Raw genomic sequence first — 19,331 nt, 5'->3', positions numbered from 1 at the left:
CTCCTAATATGGCTGCAGGGGAAAAAAAGGCCTCCGACCTTATAGCACATGAACATCTGAAGTGAAACATCCATAAGGGGACACATCTAAAAGAAGTACAGTTACTGCACAGGGTGATTAATGTTTCCTTATGACAAACAATGGCTAAAAATGATCCTAAATCCATATTTTAAAAACACGACCCGTTGCACCACATCTATTCAGCGTTCACCTCTCCACTAACTTTTGTGAAGACATCTGCTGACAAAGTAAAAAGTGTCATGGACAAATATCAGGCAGAGCTCAGTTTCAGACACTTCTTGTTTAAACATTTATGAGAGACCCCCAAGATTTTTATCCCATTATAAACCCTTTTATAAACACAACGGGAACTATGTAGCCACTACCAGTCTCTACTAAAACAAAGATACAGCAGTACTTAATTTCTTCCTGGAGTTTATATACACAATGAACTCTGCTTTTCATTGAATACAGGAAAGTATTATTTTCCATCTTTTGGACCAGAAGCCAAAGGAGAAAACAGCACATCTTAGATGTGTCCCAGGTTTTTTTTTTAGGAGAGCTATATCTTCCACATAAGCAGAAATGGCAAGTGTTCCAACAAACTATTTCCTGTGCATTTACCTGGTTCAATACCTGTACCTTGACAAAGCACTGTAAGTTACAGAAAGCATTCATCAGTGGAAGTGGTTTTCTGTAGCAGAATCCTTCAGCTCATTGTGTAATTCTGAGTTAAAAATATACATTAAATGGCAGATTAAAACATGTATAAATTGTTAAAGATGGGCGGCGGAAAACGTTTCACTAACGGTTTGATCCAACTCTTATTAACATCAGTGGAAAGATTCTATATGTTTCAGTGGGAGTTGGGTTAGGCCCTCTGTCCTTGGTGTAAGAACTGATGGTCCTGGCTTTTAAGATAGAAAGAGGTAAATTAGGCTTTGGTTGATTTCTTTTCCATAGAAAGGAGATGCCCTCCAATCCAACCATTCCAGCTTTGTGTGAGGTGATATTTTTAATAAGTTGAAGGTTATTCTCTTTGAAATTCCCATAGTTTTTTTCAATAGGCATATAGCACTGTTAGTTGGTTACATTTACAGTCATTACGTTAGAGTAAGGAGGCTAAAATTACTTTGTCACAGATTTTTTATGTGATTCCTTCAGGGAGTATTCCTTCTCATCATCTCCTGACTGACCCTTCCAAGCTGCAGAGCTTGGTGGCCATGGCTTCCTCGGAGAGAACTGATCACACAAAAAAAAAACATTTCATTTGTCTGTATGTTTAAAAAAAAATCAATTTGGGCTTAAAACTAGCTGTCTTTTAAAAAATAAAATATGTTCAATGCTTTTTAAAGATATGCTCCAGGTGCCAGTAACAGCAGCAGAAATCAGTTTATGTAGAAGATTTATTTTTCATAATGTGCAGAGCTCATCTGGTTGTGTGTTTGTATACAGGTCTGTAGAGTTTTTTGCCTAAGGCGATTCCAACTCTCCATTATGCTGCTCTTCATGGCTTGTCCTTGGGATATGTTTGACATATTTTCAGCTACTACAAGGTCAAACAACTTAGCTGGTAATCCTCTGTTTCCCTCTACCCTGAAATTAGTGCCAGCGTGGCAGATTTCGGAGACATATTGTGAATTATGCCATTGCTAGCAGCATACAGTAACAGACAGCAAACATCTCAGATTATACCTGATCTGTTCCCCACCCTTATTTTGATTTGTCAGCTTTTCTTTCAGAAGAGTAATTTAGACTGCTGCCTCCCTTTGCCTTCCCCCCCCATATATGGGAAAACAAGACTGTTGACTCAGACTTTAAGGCCAAATCCTCTAGACTGACCTCCTGTACATTCTAGGGCACAGAACCTCACTCACCCACTACTGCAATAGACCCACAACCTCTGGCTGAGTTACTGAAGTCCTCAAATCATGATTTAATGACTTCCAAGTTACAGAGAATCCACCATTTACTCTGACAAAGTTATAAACTTTATTACTTTGAACATATAGATGGAAATTCAAGGCTTTTTCTATGTATATCTTGTACCATAGAGTGTATTTTTTTTATATTTGAGTGCAAAGAAAAGACTCCAAATGTAAACAGTAACATGTGACTTCAGCAGTTTTGATCAGCTGACCGTGTATGTATCAAACTGCTTCAGGTTCACAATGGAAAACACTAATCCGTGGATGTTTACTACTTTGTTAGCAATGGTCAGAGAGAACTCCTGAAGCTGAGGACATTATTTTCCATCTAAAGTGAACTTATTAGTTCAAGTGGCAGTAATTTCCCCTACAAACTAAACATTCCAGCATGCTGTAAGTCTTCTCTTGTTCTCTCCCTTTCCCTGCATTATATATTTCCCTGCATACACACATTTTTTGTTGCTTATTCCATCAGTTTCTCCCTCTTTCTCCTGCCCACCCCAACACCCATAGCTAAGGCTTGGAAAATCTAACAAACATCTAATAAACAGAGAATGAAGCCTACTAGCCAAAGTCAGATACAAAAGATGGGGCTGTCCCCTCCGCTGGGAAGGAGCATCAGCCTGCTGTCAAGCTAGCCCACTGCTTCCAGTTCTGGGATTCCTCACAGTGTTTTCCTTGGACTCAGCTTGAGAGTTCCAGCTTTTGCATTGGCCCCTGGCTTGTTGGTGTCCAAGTATAAATGCCCACCATATGCTCTGACACTCGAAAGGAGAGGGTCTATCCATTCATCCGCACCCCAGGTTACTTGGCCAAGGCATTGATCAATATTTTCCCATATTCTCAGCCTCCCTAAGCTGGAGGGATACACAAGCTTTATAAAAAGAAAAGGAGTACTTGTGGCACCTTAGAGACTAACCAATTTATCTGAGCATAAGCTTTCGTGAGCTACAGTTCACTTCATCGGTGCATCCGATGAAGTGAACTGTAGCTCACGAAAGCTTATGCTCAGATAAATTGGTTAGTCTCTAAGGTGCCACAAGTACTCCTTTTCTTTTTGCGAATACAGACTAACACAGCTGTTACTCTGAAACAAGCTTTATAAAGTCTGTAAACCAAGTCCAATTTCAAGAAAAAGGAAAATTAGAATAACAGAGTTGAAAAATTAGTTTTCGAAACCAAAGTAAGTGAAGGAATGTGACTGAAGACAGAGCCTTCTGTTGAAACATAGGGCAACTTTTTTTCCAATTGTTGCATAATTTAAGGCATTTTCCAACCTTTTCTATTAATCTCTTGCCTCCGGATCCCAGAAAAACTCATTTGGCAACAGAGAAGCCCTGGAAGTTCTTCTTTCATGATTGACATAAATCTATCAGAGAGACAAGGTGGGTGAGGTAATATCTTTTATTGGACCAGCTTCTGTTGGTCAGAGACACAAACTTACATAGAGCTCTTCTTCATGTATGAAATAAGCTTGAAAGCTTGTTTCTCTCACCAACAGAAGCTGGTCTGATAAACAATATTACCTCACCCACTTTGTGTCTCTAATATCCTGGTCATTGCTACAACTTCACAGCATAAATCAGTAATGGCTAGCATGTCCCTTCATCACAATACAACTCACTTTGTTAATGCATTGAGAAGCCTGCGGTGGCTTTTAAATCATGTATAGAGAAAGATGGGGGCATCTAAAATATTCCTCCTTTGTTGTTTTCATATCATAACCACTGTATTTTGTAGAAATCTTACTAAGATGCGTCAGCCTTACAATATCCTGCTGTGAAGCCTCTGCTTAGAAATGGGGAGATTATAATGGAAGGGTGGAAATTTGTACTGTAATTTAATTTTTTGAAAGTAAAAAATATGAGGGAAAAATGCATGACTAAGGAGCTTGTTTGGTTATCTACAAACAAAAATGGAGCCTTAACATTTTTGACCAAGAATTCCCTTTAGGATTGGGCCCTTCTATTTGGAAAATGACAGTGCTAGAAGAGGAAACTCAGACAGTGCAAACCAAATCTCTTTATACTTGGTGATTGCCCAGAATCTTCAGCACCATAGATCAGTCAGGCAACTCATTATTATACTGCAACTACCCTCATAGTAATCACATGTTGTATATATAATAATTGTTGAAATGGATCTTTAATGGCCCACAGCTGGGTGGATTGTTACTGGTACCAGTGAAAATTTGGAAACAGTATGCTTAATTTATTTATTTGAGTATTTGAGTATTTGAGTAATTTATTTGAGAAAGAATCACACAGGCAGTGAAGGTTATAGAATACACATCTCTCTAATAAGCCTTCATTCCCCAAGCATAAAATCTCAGTAACAATGCTGACCTTACACAGTATCCTGATTGGCAAACAAAGCAGGTATAGCTACCAGTCCTAGATGGAGATTTCTCTTCTTCTCCCCTCTCAGGTACTTGGTCTGTCAAATGTCCCCCAAAGCAGGGTCTTGGTTACCCTGAGGCCTTCTGGTTCAAAAGTCCTACAAAAGTCCCTCCAATCAGGTCTTGATTACCCCGAGGCCTTCTGTTTTACAGCGTCATGGACCTCTTCAGATGTTAATTGGGGAACTAACTAATTTACTCTGCTTAGCATTTATGCCTTCCGTTCTCAAAGGAGTCACGTGTCCCAGAAGTATGCCCTGTGGGCGTTTCATTACTTGTTTTCCTCTAATTCATATTTTAGAAGGGGGCTGCAAAATGGAGACAGACCAAAGATCAAGTGATGTTTACCCTCTCATCAATCATTCACTTGAGCCTTTAGCATGATGCCATTCAGATGGGTCATTTTGACCCAGGTCAGTCTGTGCCAAGCTCACTGATAGCATGTTTTTATGTTTCCTTTACCTGGTGAACTGGTTGTCGGCTGATATATTCCAAAGATTGATGTTGAAACATACACACAGATAGAGCCTCAAGTGCAATTTCAGCACTTTCAGTAAATTTCCACATCAACTGCCTGATGCAAAGAGAATCCTGCTCCCAGAATCCTCTAGCAAATTCAGACGTACCAAGTCATACCAAATTCATGCTTACCACATTCATTCATATCAGCCACAGTAATTCACAATAAAATGGCACCAACAATAATATTTGAGATGTAATGCTCTCAAAATACTTTACATAAAGGTGGGTATTATCTCTGTGGGTTTTAGCTCTCAGATGTTGACTGACTTGCCCAATGTCAAACTGAATCGAGATTAGAACGTATGTTTCCTGATGTTCCAGTCCCCGCTCTAAGCGTATTAAGCTGTACTGCATCCTCCGTGGTTTTTATCATATGACATTATTTGGCTATACTTAGAATCATAGAATATCAGGGTTGGAAGGGACCCCAGAAGGTCATCTAGTCCAACCCCCTGCTCGAAGCAGGACCAATTCCCAGTTAAATCATCCCAGCCAGGGCTTTGTCAAGCCTGACCTTAAAAACCTCTAAGGAAGGAGATTCTACCACCTCCCTAGGTAACGCATTCCAGTGTTTCACCACCCTCATAGTGAAAAAGTTTTTCCTAATATCCAATCTAAACCTCCCCCACTGCAACTAGTACTTATTTAGGACTATGCTATCCTTTTCCTCAAACAAAATGAAAATAATCACATATAGTTCAGAAAGTCCTCTGAATGGAGCAGGATCCTGACAAAGGGGTTAGCTTAGATGTGGGCATCATTCAAGGACACCAAAAGAAAACACAAAAGGTGTGTTGGCCGACACAAGGGGGAACCACATTCACACTCCATGTGTAGTATGCACATTCCAATAGTACCCTGCATTCCCTACTCCTGGAATTGTAAGGCACACACCAAAGGGAGTGCACAGTGGTGGAACTTTTTGGAAAACCCCCCGAATGTGTCCCCAGAGATGGTAATTTTTAGACACTCCTTGTCCCCTTGCTGTGGCATGGGAACAAACACCATGATTTTGGAGCCCTGTTACAGGCACATGCTGTACATTTGTATTGACTAAAATAATAAAGTATTCTGTGTTTTCAAAGGACAGGATCCGCATTTTGAAATATGTTACACTTTGGCAAGCCAGCCAGGAGGAGTTGTGAGCTTCTGGTCCCTGAAGCTGGAAAACAACCCCTCCATAGAACAGAACCTAAAAAGCTATATACATCTAGCACCTGCAGGGGTAGGTGTAGTGCAGGGGATATACTGAGCACAGGAAACAAAGATGGCTAGTGCTGAGCTGGAAAATATACGCAAACAGCTAGAGGGGCAGTTTTGCCAGCTATAGAGTGAAGATCTCATTATTTGTGATTTCTTAAACGTTTCAGGAGAGAATTGAAGCAGAGTTATAGGAAAGACCTGGTTAGCTCTAATTAGACATATTAATCAAGTCTCTGTCACTGGACCTAACCAATCGGCCACTAAGGAAGAAAACAAGAGAGAATTTAATCCCAGCAAGAGAGAAACAGCAGTACGAGCTCTGCAGTGTGCACCCCTGCTACAAATGGATTTCAAAGTAACAGGACAGATTGGATGTTCGACTCAGAAGGTTGGATGGAGTTTTTTCTAGTGCAGACAGGAACAAGACCATGAAGGGGCTATGCAGAACCTTGAAGTAATGGAAGCAGTGGTTAAAGCAATTACCCCGGAACAAGTCCTTGGAGTTAGATGGAAGGAAATAGTACCATGACATTACCAAAGCTGAGAATTTTAAGATCCTACTGTGAAGAGATGGATGCAACTGAACTGTATCAGAATCTTTCCAGTGCTGCCCAGGGTCCTAAAGATACACCTCAGGATTTCCTGGTACGTGCCTTGGATTTGTGACAAAGTACTGCTTGCGTCACAGGAAGCTGATTCCACTCTGAAGTACAATCCACTCCTTGTGCAAAATATGTTCCTTCTTTCAGTTTCCAGTGGGCTGCAGAATAACAACATTCAGACTTTACAATCTCTTCATCTGTGACTGAGCTATCTCCGAGATAGCTGTCACAGGTAAAGCTCTTTTGGAGAAACTAAATACTGTAACTGGCAGGAAAAGAGAAAAACACACAGTAGCAAGAGGGGCACGAGGAAAAGCTGCAGACCCTCTGTAGTACAACAGGCCTTTGTTGTTAGTGAGCCGGAGACTGCTGAGATAGCAGCACCAATTAAAAAAACAAAACACTGTATGTGTCACCAACTTAATGGGATTGGAGAATTGAAGAGAACCCTGGAAGAAGTAAGAGCTACAAATGGAGATCGCCGTTATCAAGCTGGTTCTGAAGGCACCCCATCATGACAGAAGGAGACCAATCCAATCCACCCCACATAGAGCTCTTTGGAGGTGAGGCCATCCCAACTGCTAGATGGAGGGCAAAGATAATACATGCAACCACTGTGTGCGGTGTAAGAATGAAGAGCGCTACTAGTCTGGCTATCATAATGACACCCCTTGGGATGGACTGGAAGGGAAACTACACCCAGTTGCTCCAATGGGACCTCGAGGGACCAGCCAGCCCCAAAGGTCCCACAGAGAGACAGTCGCCATAAATAAGAAATTGAGAAACCCGTGGGACTAGTAGAACTAGATATAGAACCATAGAGATGTCAGACTGGAAGGGGCCTCTATAAATCACCTAGTTCAGTCCTCTGCACTGAGGCAGGACTACGTATTATCTAGAGCATTCCTGACAGGTGGTCTTCTATCCTGTTCTTAAAAATCTCCAATGACAGAGATTCCACAACCTCCCTAGGTAATTTGTTCCAGTGCTTAACTACCCTGATATTTAAGAAGATTTCCCTAAGCTTCCCTTGGTACAATTTAAACCCGTTGCTTTTTGTCCTGTCCTCAGTGATTAAGGAGACCAATTTATTATCCTCCTCCTTTATAACAACCTTCTACTTACTTGCAGACTGTTATCCTGTTCCCCACTCTTCTCTTCTCCAGACTAAACAAACCCAGTTTTTCCAGTCTTTTGTGGTAGATCATGTTTTCTCAGGGGTGAAAGTAACTTAAAATTCTTAACAGAATGGTCATATTGCAACCTCCCTTCTCGCCTCCACTCCTACACACTTAACTTCATGGATCCCTTTGCATGACTTTGATACAGTAGCTGTCTGCTAGTTTTATTCTAGAGTATTGGCAGTAGCTTTAAGGGTACGTCTACACAGACGACGTTAAAGCACTGCCGTGGTGGCCCTTTGATGTGGCTGTGTAGTCGTGGCTCCAGCGCCAGGAGAGAGCTCTCCAGGCACTGTAGTAAAACCACCTCTGTGAGGGGAGCAGCTCCCCGTGCTTTCTACGCTGCCACTTACAGCGCTGCAACTTTCCTCCCTCAGGGGTGTGAAAAAACACACCCCACCCCACCCCCTGAGCGATGGAAGTTGCAGCGCTGTAAAGTAGCAGTGTAGACAGTGCTACAGCGCTGGTAGCTATTCCCCTTTTGGAGGTGGTGTTATTACAGCGCGGGGAGATCCGGAGCCACAACTACACAGTCATGTTAAAGCGCTGTCGGCTGTGATTAGTACAGTTAAACCTAGCCTGTTTCACCCATTTGTACTGAACGCTTCAGCCACTTTCTTACCGGTATGCTGTACCAGCCCGTACTGGCATACTTTCACCTCTGTTTTTTCTAGATCTTTATTCTTTTTTGTTGCTGTCCGCTGAACTTTCTCCAATTTCCACGTCTTTCACGAAGTGTGGTGCCCAGAACTGGACACACTGCTCTAATTGAGGCCTTATCAGTGCCGAGTAGAGTGGAAGAATTACCTCTCAGGTCGTGCTTACAACATGCTCACAACCTCTCAGGTCCACTATAACCCCCAGATACTTTTTCTTCGCTACTCCTTCCTAGCCAATCATTTCCCATTTTGTATTTGTGCAATTGATTGTTCCTTACTGAATTTCATCCTATTTATTTCAGACTATTTCTCCAGTTTGTCAAGATCACCCCAAACCCATCATCCCCGGCTCCATCCCAGAGCCCTCACCCCTCCTGCACCCGAAACTCCTGCCCCAGCCCTGATCTCCCTCCCGCCCGCTGAACCCCTTGGTCCCAACCCAGAGCACCCTCCTTCACCCCAAACCCCTTATCCCTCAGCCCCACCCCGCACCTCAACCCCCTTCCCCAGCCCAGAGACCCACACTCTGAACCTCTCAGCTCTAGCCCAGAGCCCCCTCCTGAACCCTGAACCCCTCATTTCTGGTTCCACCCCAGAGCCATCACCCTCTCCTGTAGCCCAACCCCCTGAGCCAGCCCAGTGAAAATGAGTGAGTGAGTGAGGGTGGGGAGAGCGAGCGACAGAAGAAAGGGGGGATGGAGTGAGTGGGGGGCGGGGTCTCAGAGGAGTGGCAGGGCAAGGGTGTTCGGTTTTATGCGAGTAGAAAGTTGGCAACCCTATTTGATGCCCTTTGAATGGGGTTAAAGCAGCGGCATAATGGGACACTGGTGCACAGGTGTGCATAGTGCCATGCACATGGGTGAAGGAGACCCTTCCTAATGTACCAGAAAGGGAGCTCCTGGGGTTGCTTGAGAGAGATCAAAGCCTGAGCCTCGCAGCTGCTACTGGCACCCCCACTGCCTGTGACAGGTGGGTTGAAACACATTTTCAGTGGCAGATCCCATACTGCTCCTGACTCAGGAGATGGAGAGTCCTGTCGTGTACAGTGTCATTGATCAGGTTGTTAAACAGCAGTGTCAGGAATGGCCAACCCACCGTGGTCATTTGTCAGCAGCTCTTCCCCATGTTCAGCAGAAAACAATGAATGTGTTGGTACTCTTTCTGAAGGCAACAAAGTCCAGGGACCTTGGTATGGTAGAAGTAGGGAAATGTGGGCTCAGTTAAAAAAGGGGACATAATACACTTGAAATGTTGGGCTCATAAATTGCCTTTCTGCTAGTCTAACAGTCATAGCTGAGCCAGGGAGTCAGGGTCAGTGGCCGGAAGGGTTAGAGCATAGGGAGACCCTACTCCAAATTCTCCAGGGGTCATCGTGTAAAGTCAGTATTCCCATCAGTTCAACCTGCTGAATGGTAAAGTGTCCAGCCAAGTGTGCAGTGAAAACTCAGCGAAGGGCAGTCACTGTCCTTGTTCTGTGAGGGAAAAAAACTAAAAATAACCAATACAAAGCAGTTCGATTTTGTTTGTATGTGTGTTAAGAAACTTCATCGCTAAGTTTTTATTTTGGAAGACACTGATGGCACAATGGACTTGTCTGTCAGAATTACACACTGCAGTGAGTGGTGGTAGACTATTGGGTAGAAGTGTATTTTTTTTTAATCTGGATTTTCTTTGGTATAATAACCTTAAAATGTGTCCTTTGTTCCTGGTTTTCTAGTGTGGTTGGTTTTAGAAAACAAACAACAACCTACTGTGTGTAAACTAGAGCCAGCCAAAATTTTTCAAATGAAAAGTTTTTTCTTTAATTAACCAAAAAAAAAAGTCCTTTTTTTAATGAATTTTTTCACCAAAAAATCAATGTTTTTGAAAATTTTTGTGCCTTTCACAATTTAAAAAAAAAAACCCCTATTAAACACACAATTGAAAATTTTTGTTCACCAAAAATCTGGTTTTAGGTAAACTTAAAGTGTGATGGTCATTTTGAATGGCAAACATCGGGCAGATTCTTGTAAACACTTTTGAAACCCCCAGTTGGGTCTGTTACGACCTCTTCTAAACAAAAACAATGTAGAATTTTTTTTGCAACACTAGTTTTTCACTTGCAGGCTGGCTCTCATGATCTCTTCTGAAAAGCCCATTGCATTTTCACTTGTCACCCATGGCAGTGGGCTCAGGGGCAATTGCAGAAGTGCTTGTTTTGCCACAATTTCTGTCTGGCTGATCCTAAACTGGTGGCAGGAATGTTGAGTGCTCTGGACTCATGGTTTGTGGGGTGGGAAGAAACCATCTTTCTTGAGAGCAGAGAGAAAGGGAAGTCCTCCTCTTCCCCTCTCCAAAAAAAGCAGCAGGGAGCAGCAAGAGAGCAATGGGTAGCTGCACTGGAATGCCCACAAGCCCCCAGAATCAGTGAGCAGGAAAACCTTGTTTCATCCAGGATATCATACCACTGCTCGGGGACCTCATATATCTGATCATATGTGAGGATTTCCATTGAGGGTACAACTCTCCACACAAGTATGTGAAATCTATGAGTGGGACATATCCTTCCTGTGAGAAGGATCAAAGAGAAGCAAATCTGGGATGCTAGAGGGAGCTGTCACACAGTCTCTTTTGTCTCTATGCCCATGCCCATGTCCAATGTCTGTTAGTTTACTGGTTGGACAGCTTCTGGAGTCCTGTCCCAGTTCTGGTGCCCAGAATTCAAGAAGGATGTTAATAAATTGGAGAGGGTTCAAAGAAGAGACATGAGAATGATTAAAAGATTAGAAAACCTGCCTTGTAATTATAGATTCAAAAAGCTCGATCTATTTAGCTTAATAAAGAGAAGGTTAAGAAGTGATTTGATCTACATGGGGGACAAATATTTAATAGTGGGCTCTTTAATCTAGCAGAGAAAGGTCTAACACAATCTCATGGTTGGAAGTTAAAGCTAGACAAATTCAGACTAAAAATAAAACATTACATTTTTAACAGTGAGAGTAATTAACCATTGGAACAATTTACCAAGGGTTTTGGTGGATTCTCCATCACTGACAATTTTAAAAACAAGTTTGGTTGTTTTTCTAAAGGTTCTGCTCAAGGAATGATTCTGGGGAAGTTCTCTGGCCTGTGTTACACAGGAGATCAGACTAGATGATCACAGATGATGGTCCCTTCTGGCCTTGGAATCTGATATTATGCTCCACAGCACTCAGTACTGGGATGGCTACAAACGATCCAGTCATCAATTCCGCTGCTGGTACCAGGCCTAGCGCTGAACCAGGATAGGGTCGAAGTGAAGAGAGTTTGGTGTGATACTGTTCGTAGTGATAATTCACACCCTTGTAACACATTAGGACTTTTGAAAAGGATGATCAGGACATAGGCCAAGTTGAGAGTTTAAAAATGCACCTAAATCTTCATGACTCCCAGCTTGTACAGAGGTAGGAGACTATTTGCAAGACCTACTAAACCATGGATAAAGAAAAGGAGTACTTGTGGCACCTTAGAGACTAACAAATTGGTTAGTCTCTAAGGTGCCACAAGTACTCCTTTTCTTTTTGCGAATACAGACTAAATTAACAGCTGCTACTCCTAAACCATGGATGTGTCATTAGGTCCAGCTCTGTGTCTCCTAGAGGTTGTAATATTTAGACATGCCCTGCCCTGGCCGGTTGGGGTTGCTGTGGTCTGACGCTGTTCTCAGAGTCCTGAGTCTCTGTTCTGCACATGTGTGCTGTATGTTTCCACTGACGGAAATAATAAAGAATCCTGTGCTTTAAAGACAAAATCTGTGTTTTGAACCGTGTTAGGCAGTGCTGCACCTCGTCATCAGCAAGCTGTCTAATAACTGTATTTCCTTTTAAGCTACATCTTCATAATAAGAATGAGAGGAAATGCCTTCCATTCACCTTGAAACAGTCCCCTTGCTCAAAAGCCCCTTGTGGTTAGCAGCCTCAAAAGGCAAGCACCCGTAATCTGCTAAAGAATGGCTTATGGTAGGCCCTGTACTTACATAAAAAGACAAATTGCTCTGCAAGAAAGGTCATACGGTCCCATGTTTAAAAGAATTCCCAAAGCAAATATAGAAATCAAACTAAATACAGCGAGAAACAATCCAGTTAGAGAGGCCCCAGTGCCCCCTGTAAGTGGGAGATTTTTTTGAGATTCAAATGAAATACATCATGAAATGTGTTTTTGACTATGGATGGTTAAGCCACAGGACTGGGAATGGCAGACTTCTAGAGAGTCAAAAAGACCAAGATGCTAATGAGGGGAATTGCAACAAAAATCCACGTCTTTGATATTCAATTTCTTGCTTACACACTTAAACATTTGCTCTGGTATATGACCATGTGTGCCTGTATGGTACTTTGCCTCTGGACCAAAAGATGGTAACTTCATACTGCACACCCAGGCTTGGCTGAGCACAGGCAGTCCATTACTCATGGTAGGGTGTGCACCCCTTCCGAACAGAAGTTATGTGGATGTCCGTACAGCTCAGCTGTGTTAGTTTAGAGTCCAGGGTACTTGTAGGGAAAAAAAGATGTAGGATAAACAGTGTTCCTTCTCCACCTATGGTGGATGTCTACACTGCCTGAGCTGTTGTTAAGCACATAATGGCTACCTTGTTTGCTTTCCTCCTGCTTACCTACTTACAGCTCTGGCATTAGAAATTTTAATAATTTATAGCTTAATTTTTTCTTCTTAGATAACCCACCCCCCCGTGCTTGTAACTGTTCTGTAATTGAGCTTTATAGTTTGTGAAAATCATAGTAAGACTTAAACCTTTTAAAAGGTAATTATGTAAACTAATTGCTGCATTTTATGGTCCTTTGAAGTAGTCTCAGATTTCTGTCTTTCATAACAAAGTACTGGTTTTCAGCTCTTTCTCCTTATTTCTTTCTTTAGCGTAGCTCTACAGTGTTGGAGTCCGCTATACAACCAACAGAACCCTATTTTCTTATTACATAACCAGATAATCAAAATGCCATAGGCACTCCAAGAGCTTTGGAGTTCCCTTATTTTCTGCCTTAAAATTCCATCTGCTAACTACATAGAGGCCGTTTTGAGACTAGAGAAAGGGAAATGCAAATACACGAATAAAATAAACTCACTTTGACAAAGAACAGACTAATTAATGTTAAAATGATTCAGTTCACCAAAGGAAATATCTGTCAGAACTGATCCCTGTTTAAAAGACCAGATTAATGTGAAATATTTTTCACAGGAGTTTTCTGACTGCTTTCTTTTGTTTTTTTTTTTAAACCAGTTTGGTGAAACACCATGTATTTTTGTTCTGTATTGATGAACTAATAATAATAAGATGATATAATCTGTTTGTAGCAATTATGGTTTTTAACTCTCTTTATGCAGGTAAATACGTCTATCAGCCAATGACTCCTGTGGGACAGCTTCCCAGCACTGAAATACCTATCCGACCTAGGGAATCCACAAACACCATTCAGATCTCGGTCTCCCTCACTGAACGCTTCTTGAAGTTTGCACCTGTCTTCCAACTGCCATTACCCCCTGACTCCCCACGATACTGCACAATTTCCGACCTTTTTATCGACAATTATCGTGTGAAATGCATCAATGGGAAGATGTGCTACGTCCAGCGGCAGCCTCCCGCTGCGCCCCATAAAATGAAGCCTGAGGAGCTTGCTGTTCGCAATGCCTTAATTTCAAGAGAGAGCAATAAACCAAAAATAGATCCCTGCTCTTCCCCTTCCAGCTCCGAGGACTCTGGGATCAATGCTGTTGGGGTTCCCTTTATGGAGTCATGTGATGAGGACACTGAAGAGGGGGCCGAGCTAAGTTCTGAAGAAGATTATAATCCAGACAGCAGTTGGGAGCCAGACGAATGCCCCCTTCTGTTGCCCTCACCATGTGAACTGGAAGTGATCGAGACTATAGAAACCACAGTGTGACATGCCATGTTAGAATCAGTCCTGCGTACACTAACCAATATTGCTTTTATAGCATTTATATTTGCTTTCTTTCTGACAAGTCCTTTTTCCCATTGCACTTGAGACTTTTCAACCTCCTCACAGAAGAGCAGTACCAAGACTTACACATCAGTGAGTTAGTTATTTGAATAACTAATTCTACCAATTAATTTTAATGCACTCCTTCACTAATCGGATCTCCCACTTCTACATTTAAGCAATGTTAAAAAATTATATGGCTTTTATGACAAAGTGGGCCTTATCTTAGTCTGGGTCACTTCCTTTGCAGTTAATTGTAACAGGACTCGCACCCTCCTGCTGTTTTCCTCTATCGGGACATTTATGATGTACTTTCACAGCACAGGGGATATTACAAAGCAGCATGGGGAAGGTTATGCAGTTGGCCTGATGGCCGAGAAGTCTTTATTCTCTCCTTCTGTCACACAAACGCATACATCTACACCCAGTTGGAGATCCGAAGTATTTCCTCTGTCCTCCTCCCAAAGGCTCCCCCGATAGCACACCCCTTTCTCCAGTCCAGATGTGATTCCTTTCAAACCCTCTCAGTTCCTCCTCTTCCAGCTTGTGAGAGAGCAGTGCAAAGTGCCTCCTACCCTCTTCCAGGCTATGCGTAATGCATCCACAATAGCTGAACTCCTGATAACTCAAAAGCCAGGGATTGAGCTAAACTCCACTGATGAGCGAATTGTTTTGCTGCCAATACATCGTTTAGCCAGAGCCAGCCATTCTTTCTTCTGACTTAAACAAAAAAGAACGGCGCTAGTTTTTGTTTTTGTTTTAGGTGAAGATTTCGGTTGTAAAACAGGCTACTCTGGATTTAGCTGTGAAGTGACAGCTAAAGGAGAGAGCTCAATCAGAAATTGTTCTAAAATAACATGAATGTTCTGTGAAGAACCATCCTGCATTGAAAGGGGAGTGGGATAGATGAATGAATAGTTCGGTTCTGCCCTTTGTCTGAATATTTGCATTATCTTTGGTTTGATTAGGGTTTAGTTTAATTGGTCCAAACTACTGCCATTGCTAAGACCAGGTCTGAACGTGTCTGACTGTCTTTAAGGCAAGCTCTAAAGACAACAGATTGGGGTGAAGAGTTGCAGGACAGAAAATGGCTAATTGGTCTAACACTTTTCCTCAAGCCCTTCTTTCTAATTTGACCTCTTAAATGTATTTATGCCATTTCCTCCGAATTTTAATTTATTGGCACTGATTAGATGAAAATCTTGATAAACAAGGATTATCTACCTTAACTAAGCTTTAAAGTCCCAATGTACATGTATCTGTTGTAGCGTTGTTAAACCATACTGGGTTACAGTTACCAATAGTCGTGCTATTAAGAAATACACGTCTGTGACACCTTCGTTTGTATGTGTGTATTTTAGCTGGAGAATCCTAAAGAGGTACTCTCTAGCCAGTTCAACAGTTAGACATGGATGGATTCTAAATGAAACTTAAGCAAGATGGGAAAATAAACATTTTTCTGACCTTATGCGTCAGTCCCTTGACAACCTCTAAATGTATTGTTCTTTGAAAAGTTCTGTACGACTGAACCAGTTAGGTATAGTCATAATAACAGTTCTGCTTCTGACTGTAAACATAGCCTTCTTGTAATTCTTTTGTTTGCTATTTACCTTTCAAAATTATTGGAGAGAATAAGGATATATAAACGTACAGGTTTAGTTATCAATACTAGAATCTCTTATTCTATGTTGTAGAATGGAAAAATCTTTACCACTGTATGCTGACTTATTGCTAATTTTTATACACTTTGTAATCAACACCTTTAGAAAATATTTAGACAACAGTGTGTGTGGTAGGAATTTAACATGAATTGTTATATAAAGTAATATTGTACTTTTTGACTAAAATAACACTTTGAGAGGAGAAATAATAGGTTTTATAGTTTTGATGAAGTATATAAACAGTGCAATGCTTGTTAAACAGATGAGGAATTCGGCCCTTGTGCATGAGCAGATACAGTCTTACCAAGCACTTAAAGAAACATGCTGTTTGGTTGACATTTAAAGGAAGATTGTAGAAAAAGCTATTTAAATGGGGTTTGTTTTTTTTAATATGGGATTAGTCTTTCTTGGGTAACCAGGGTTTTTACTTGGTGGCGGTCTGTCTTAAGCATTAATTTAATTAATGCTATTGAATTTGTATTATAATCCTTCAAATGTAATTTGAGACTCTGAGGAATCTGAAAATCTGTCATCTTGTGGCCTGCCTGGCTGACTTAGCCCCCTGGAGGGGTTCTTCCTGTTGATGTCTAAGTGTATTTTCAGGGATCTAACATTGTCAGAGGGGCCCTGTTGGAGGGAACAGTGGAAATAATTACAAATTATATTTTGGTGAGGGAATAGAATATTGAAAAGGGTAACCTGAGCGCTCAGTAATCTGAAGGGGGAGACCTCCCCTTCTTCCTTTGAATTTACGCGAGCACGTCTGCTGTCAGCAGGGCTATAGTAGTGTCTAGTGAAAAATAGTTGGGTGGTCATGACTAAGATTAACTTAATTTCCTCTGGTGACACAGATTCCATATCATTGTGTCAGGATACATTTCTTTCCAAACTGTTAGTAATTACTGTGTGTGTCTCTTTACCATGATCTGTTTAAAAGTCTTAAGCACAATGGGCTAAATCCTAACTTGTATTACACCCCATGGATTTTAGTGGAGTGCTTGGGGATAGGGAAGGGCAAGATTTGGGGAAATGTTTTAACAGCTAATTCTATAATGCATTTCTCAAATTTATGTTCAGTTCTTGAACCAGACTCTGAACAGATCACTCTGTGTGTACTACTTCAGAAAAATACTACTTTCTTAAATAAATGTGATTTGTTTTCTTTTGCACAAGCACAGGCTTAGGTAGATTTCTTTTAAAGAATACCTTTCTGATATCAAAGTTACACGTTCTAATTTGAGTGACTGAGGAGTGTCCTCTTTCAGGTGTATGTATTTCCTCTTTAATAAAATACTAAACCACTGCAGCACAGCTTGTCTTAAGTAACTCTGTATTCCACATATTAGAGTGACGGGTTTCACAGTTCTATTCGGTAAAGAAACTCTGGCCCCAATTCAGCAAGACGTCTAACTTTCTGGGCAGAAGTAGCTGTGTTAAAGTCACGTGCTTCAGTATCTTGCAGCATTGGAGCCTTGATCACAAACATTGTGTGAAAGTTTAAACAACACAAGTTCTGACTTGAATTTAAATAAGTGAGATACTGGTGTCCATGCTTCCAAAAGGATGTTAACAAATTGGAAAGGATTCAGAAAAGAGCTACAAGATGATCTGAGGTCTGGAAATCAGGTCATATAGTGAGAGAGTAAAGAAGCTCAGTTGATTTAGTTTATCTAAGAGAAAGGTAGCAGTAACTTGATCACGGTCTACAAGTTCCTACATGGGGAAGGGATTTCTAATAGTAGAGATCTTTTTAATCTAGCAGAACATGGCATAACAAGGTCCCATATTTGGAAGCTGAAGCGAGACAGACTCAGACAAAAGGCAGGTACACCTTCTTAGCAGTGTTGTAATTAACTATTGGAACAATTTATGTAGTGATGTGGTGGATTCTCCATCATGGTTTTTAAATTGAGACTGGATGCCTCTTTAAATTATGCACAAGTAGTCAAATAAATTATAGGCTTGAAACAGGAATAACTGGGTGGTATTCTATGACCTGTTTTGTGCAAGTGGTCAGACTATACTAGTGTTTCTCAAATGTGGCCACCTGCAGCCCCCAGAGGCATTTTTTGCAGCCACAGCCTCCTGGATAGTGGCTCCTCACCCAGGGCTGCCAGCAGGAGTTGGGCCCAGCCTTCCTCTGAAGCCACAATGCCAGAGGAACAGGCAGCTGGTGTGAGTTCCCCACCTTCCCGGGGTGGTGGGGCTTGGGCTTCTGGCTTCAGCCCTGGGATGGCAGGCACCAGCCCCTGGCCACAGGGCTTCAGGCTACATCCCCCAGCTGGGGGGCTTTGGGCTCCAGCCCTGGGCTCACCCTCCCCATCATCCTGGCCCCCACTGCCTCCCTACCCACCTCTCCATCCACGGCTTAATTCTGGCTTGCCAGGGCTGCATAAGTCTGCTGTGAAAAGCGATATTTGTATGTTTGTTTATCACGTTTCACTGTCTCCCAGCTAGTTAGTAAGTCTGCTGTGAAAAGTGATACATACAAATAATAATTTTCACAGCAGCAGCCTTACTAGCTAGCAATTTTTTTTTAAAGGCAGCCAAAAAAACCCAACAAAAACACAAGAATGTGCAAAGCACCTTATGTTGTTTCTATTCTGTTTAGGCCCAGTAAAGAATAGACAACTGTACATTATTTTTTATTGAGTCTGCAAAAAACCCCTACATAAATACACATGTCCAAATCATTGTAATTTATGTGCATACTTATTTGTTTGGCCTAAAGTTAATTAAGCATTTTACAAAAAATTGCCAGAGCAGCCCCCAGCAAGAGTTGGTGGCTGCACACTAAGGCCACCCAAACATGTCTTGAGAACTCCTGGACTAGACTCTCATATGGCCCCTTCTGGCCTTAAAAACTCTGAATGCAGTAAATGAGTGGCGAGGAATTTGTGACCTGCAGATTGCTTTCTATTTCAGCCACTGCTTTTGCCAGTCAGATATGTAGGACTGGCAGGAAAGATGCAAAGTACAGCCATCAGCCAGTGAGGGCGATCAAAAGGAAGATTACTTTTAGAAATGGGGTTCAGAGGCATGAAGCTTAAAAGGTACATTAGTACCAAAGAGTAAATATTACTCCATCCACCTTCCTTTTAACTCAGAAGAAAAGTTTATAATGACATAACACCAAATGACTTGCTAAAAATTATTTCCTCTCCTAGTTATGATGTTCTTGGGTGCTTCTTACCTAGACTTGCAGACA

General features: G+C 41.7%; 1 protein-coding gene across 1 annotated transcript in view; it reads left to right on the top strand.

The window, feature by feature from the left end:
* C9H3orf70 (chromosome 9 C3orf70 homolog) overlaps positions 1-17,429 on the top strand; it is a 37,742-nt gene extending 20,313 nt beyond the window's left edge. The window contains exon 2 of the mRNA XM_048863762.2: positions 13,849-17,429. Within this exon, the coding sequence (XP_048719719.1) occupies positions 13,849-14,405 (557 nt within the window). The 3' untranslated portion in view covers positions 14,406-17,429. The remainder of the gene's footprint in view (positions 1-13,848) is intronic.
* The last annotated feature ends 1,902 nt before the right edge of the window (positions 17,430-19,331 follow it).

Source organism: Caretta caretta, chromosome 9, assembly GCF_965140235.1.
Source record: "Caretta caretta isolate rCarCar2 chromosome 9, rCarCar1.hap1, whole genome shotgun sequence".
Lineage (NCBI taxonomy): Eukaryota > Metazoa > Chordata > Testudines > Cheloniidae > Caretta > Caretta caretta.
Note: the sequence above shows the minus strand (reverse complement) of the source record. Positions and strands in the feature narration are given on the sequence as shown.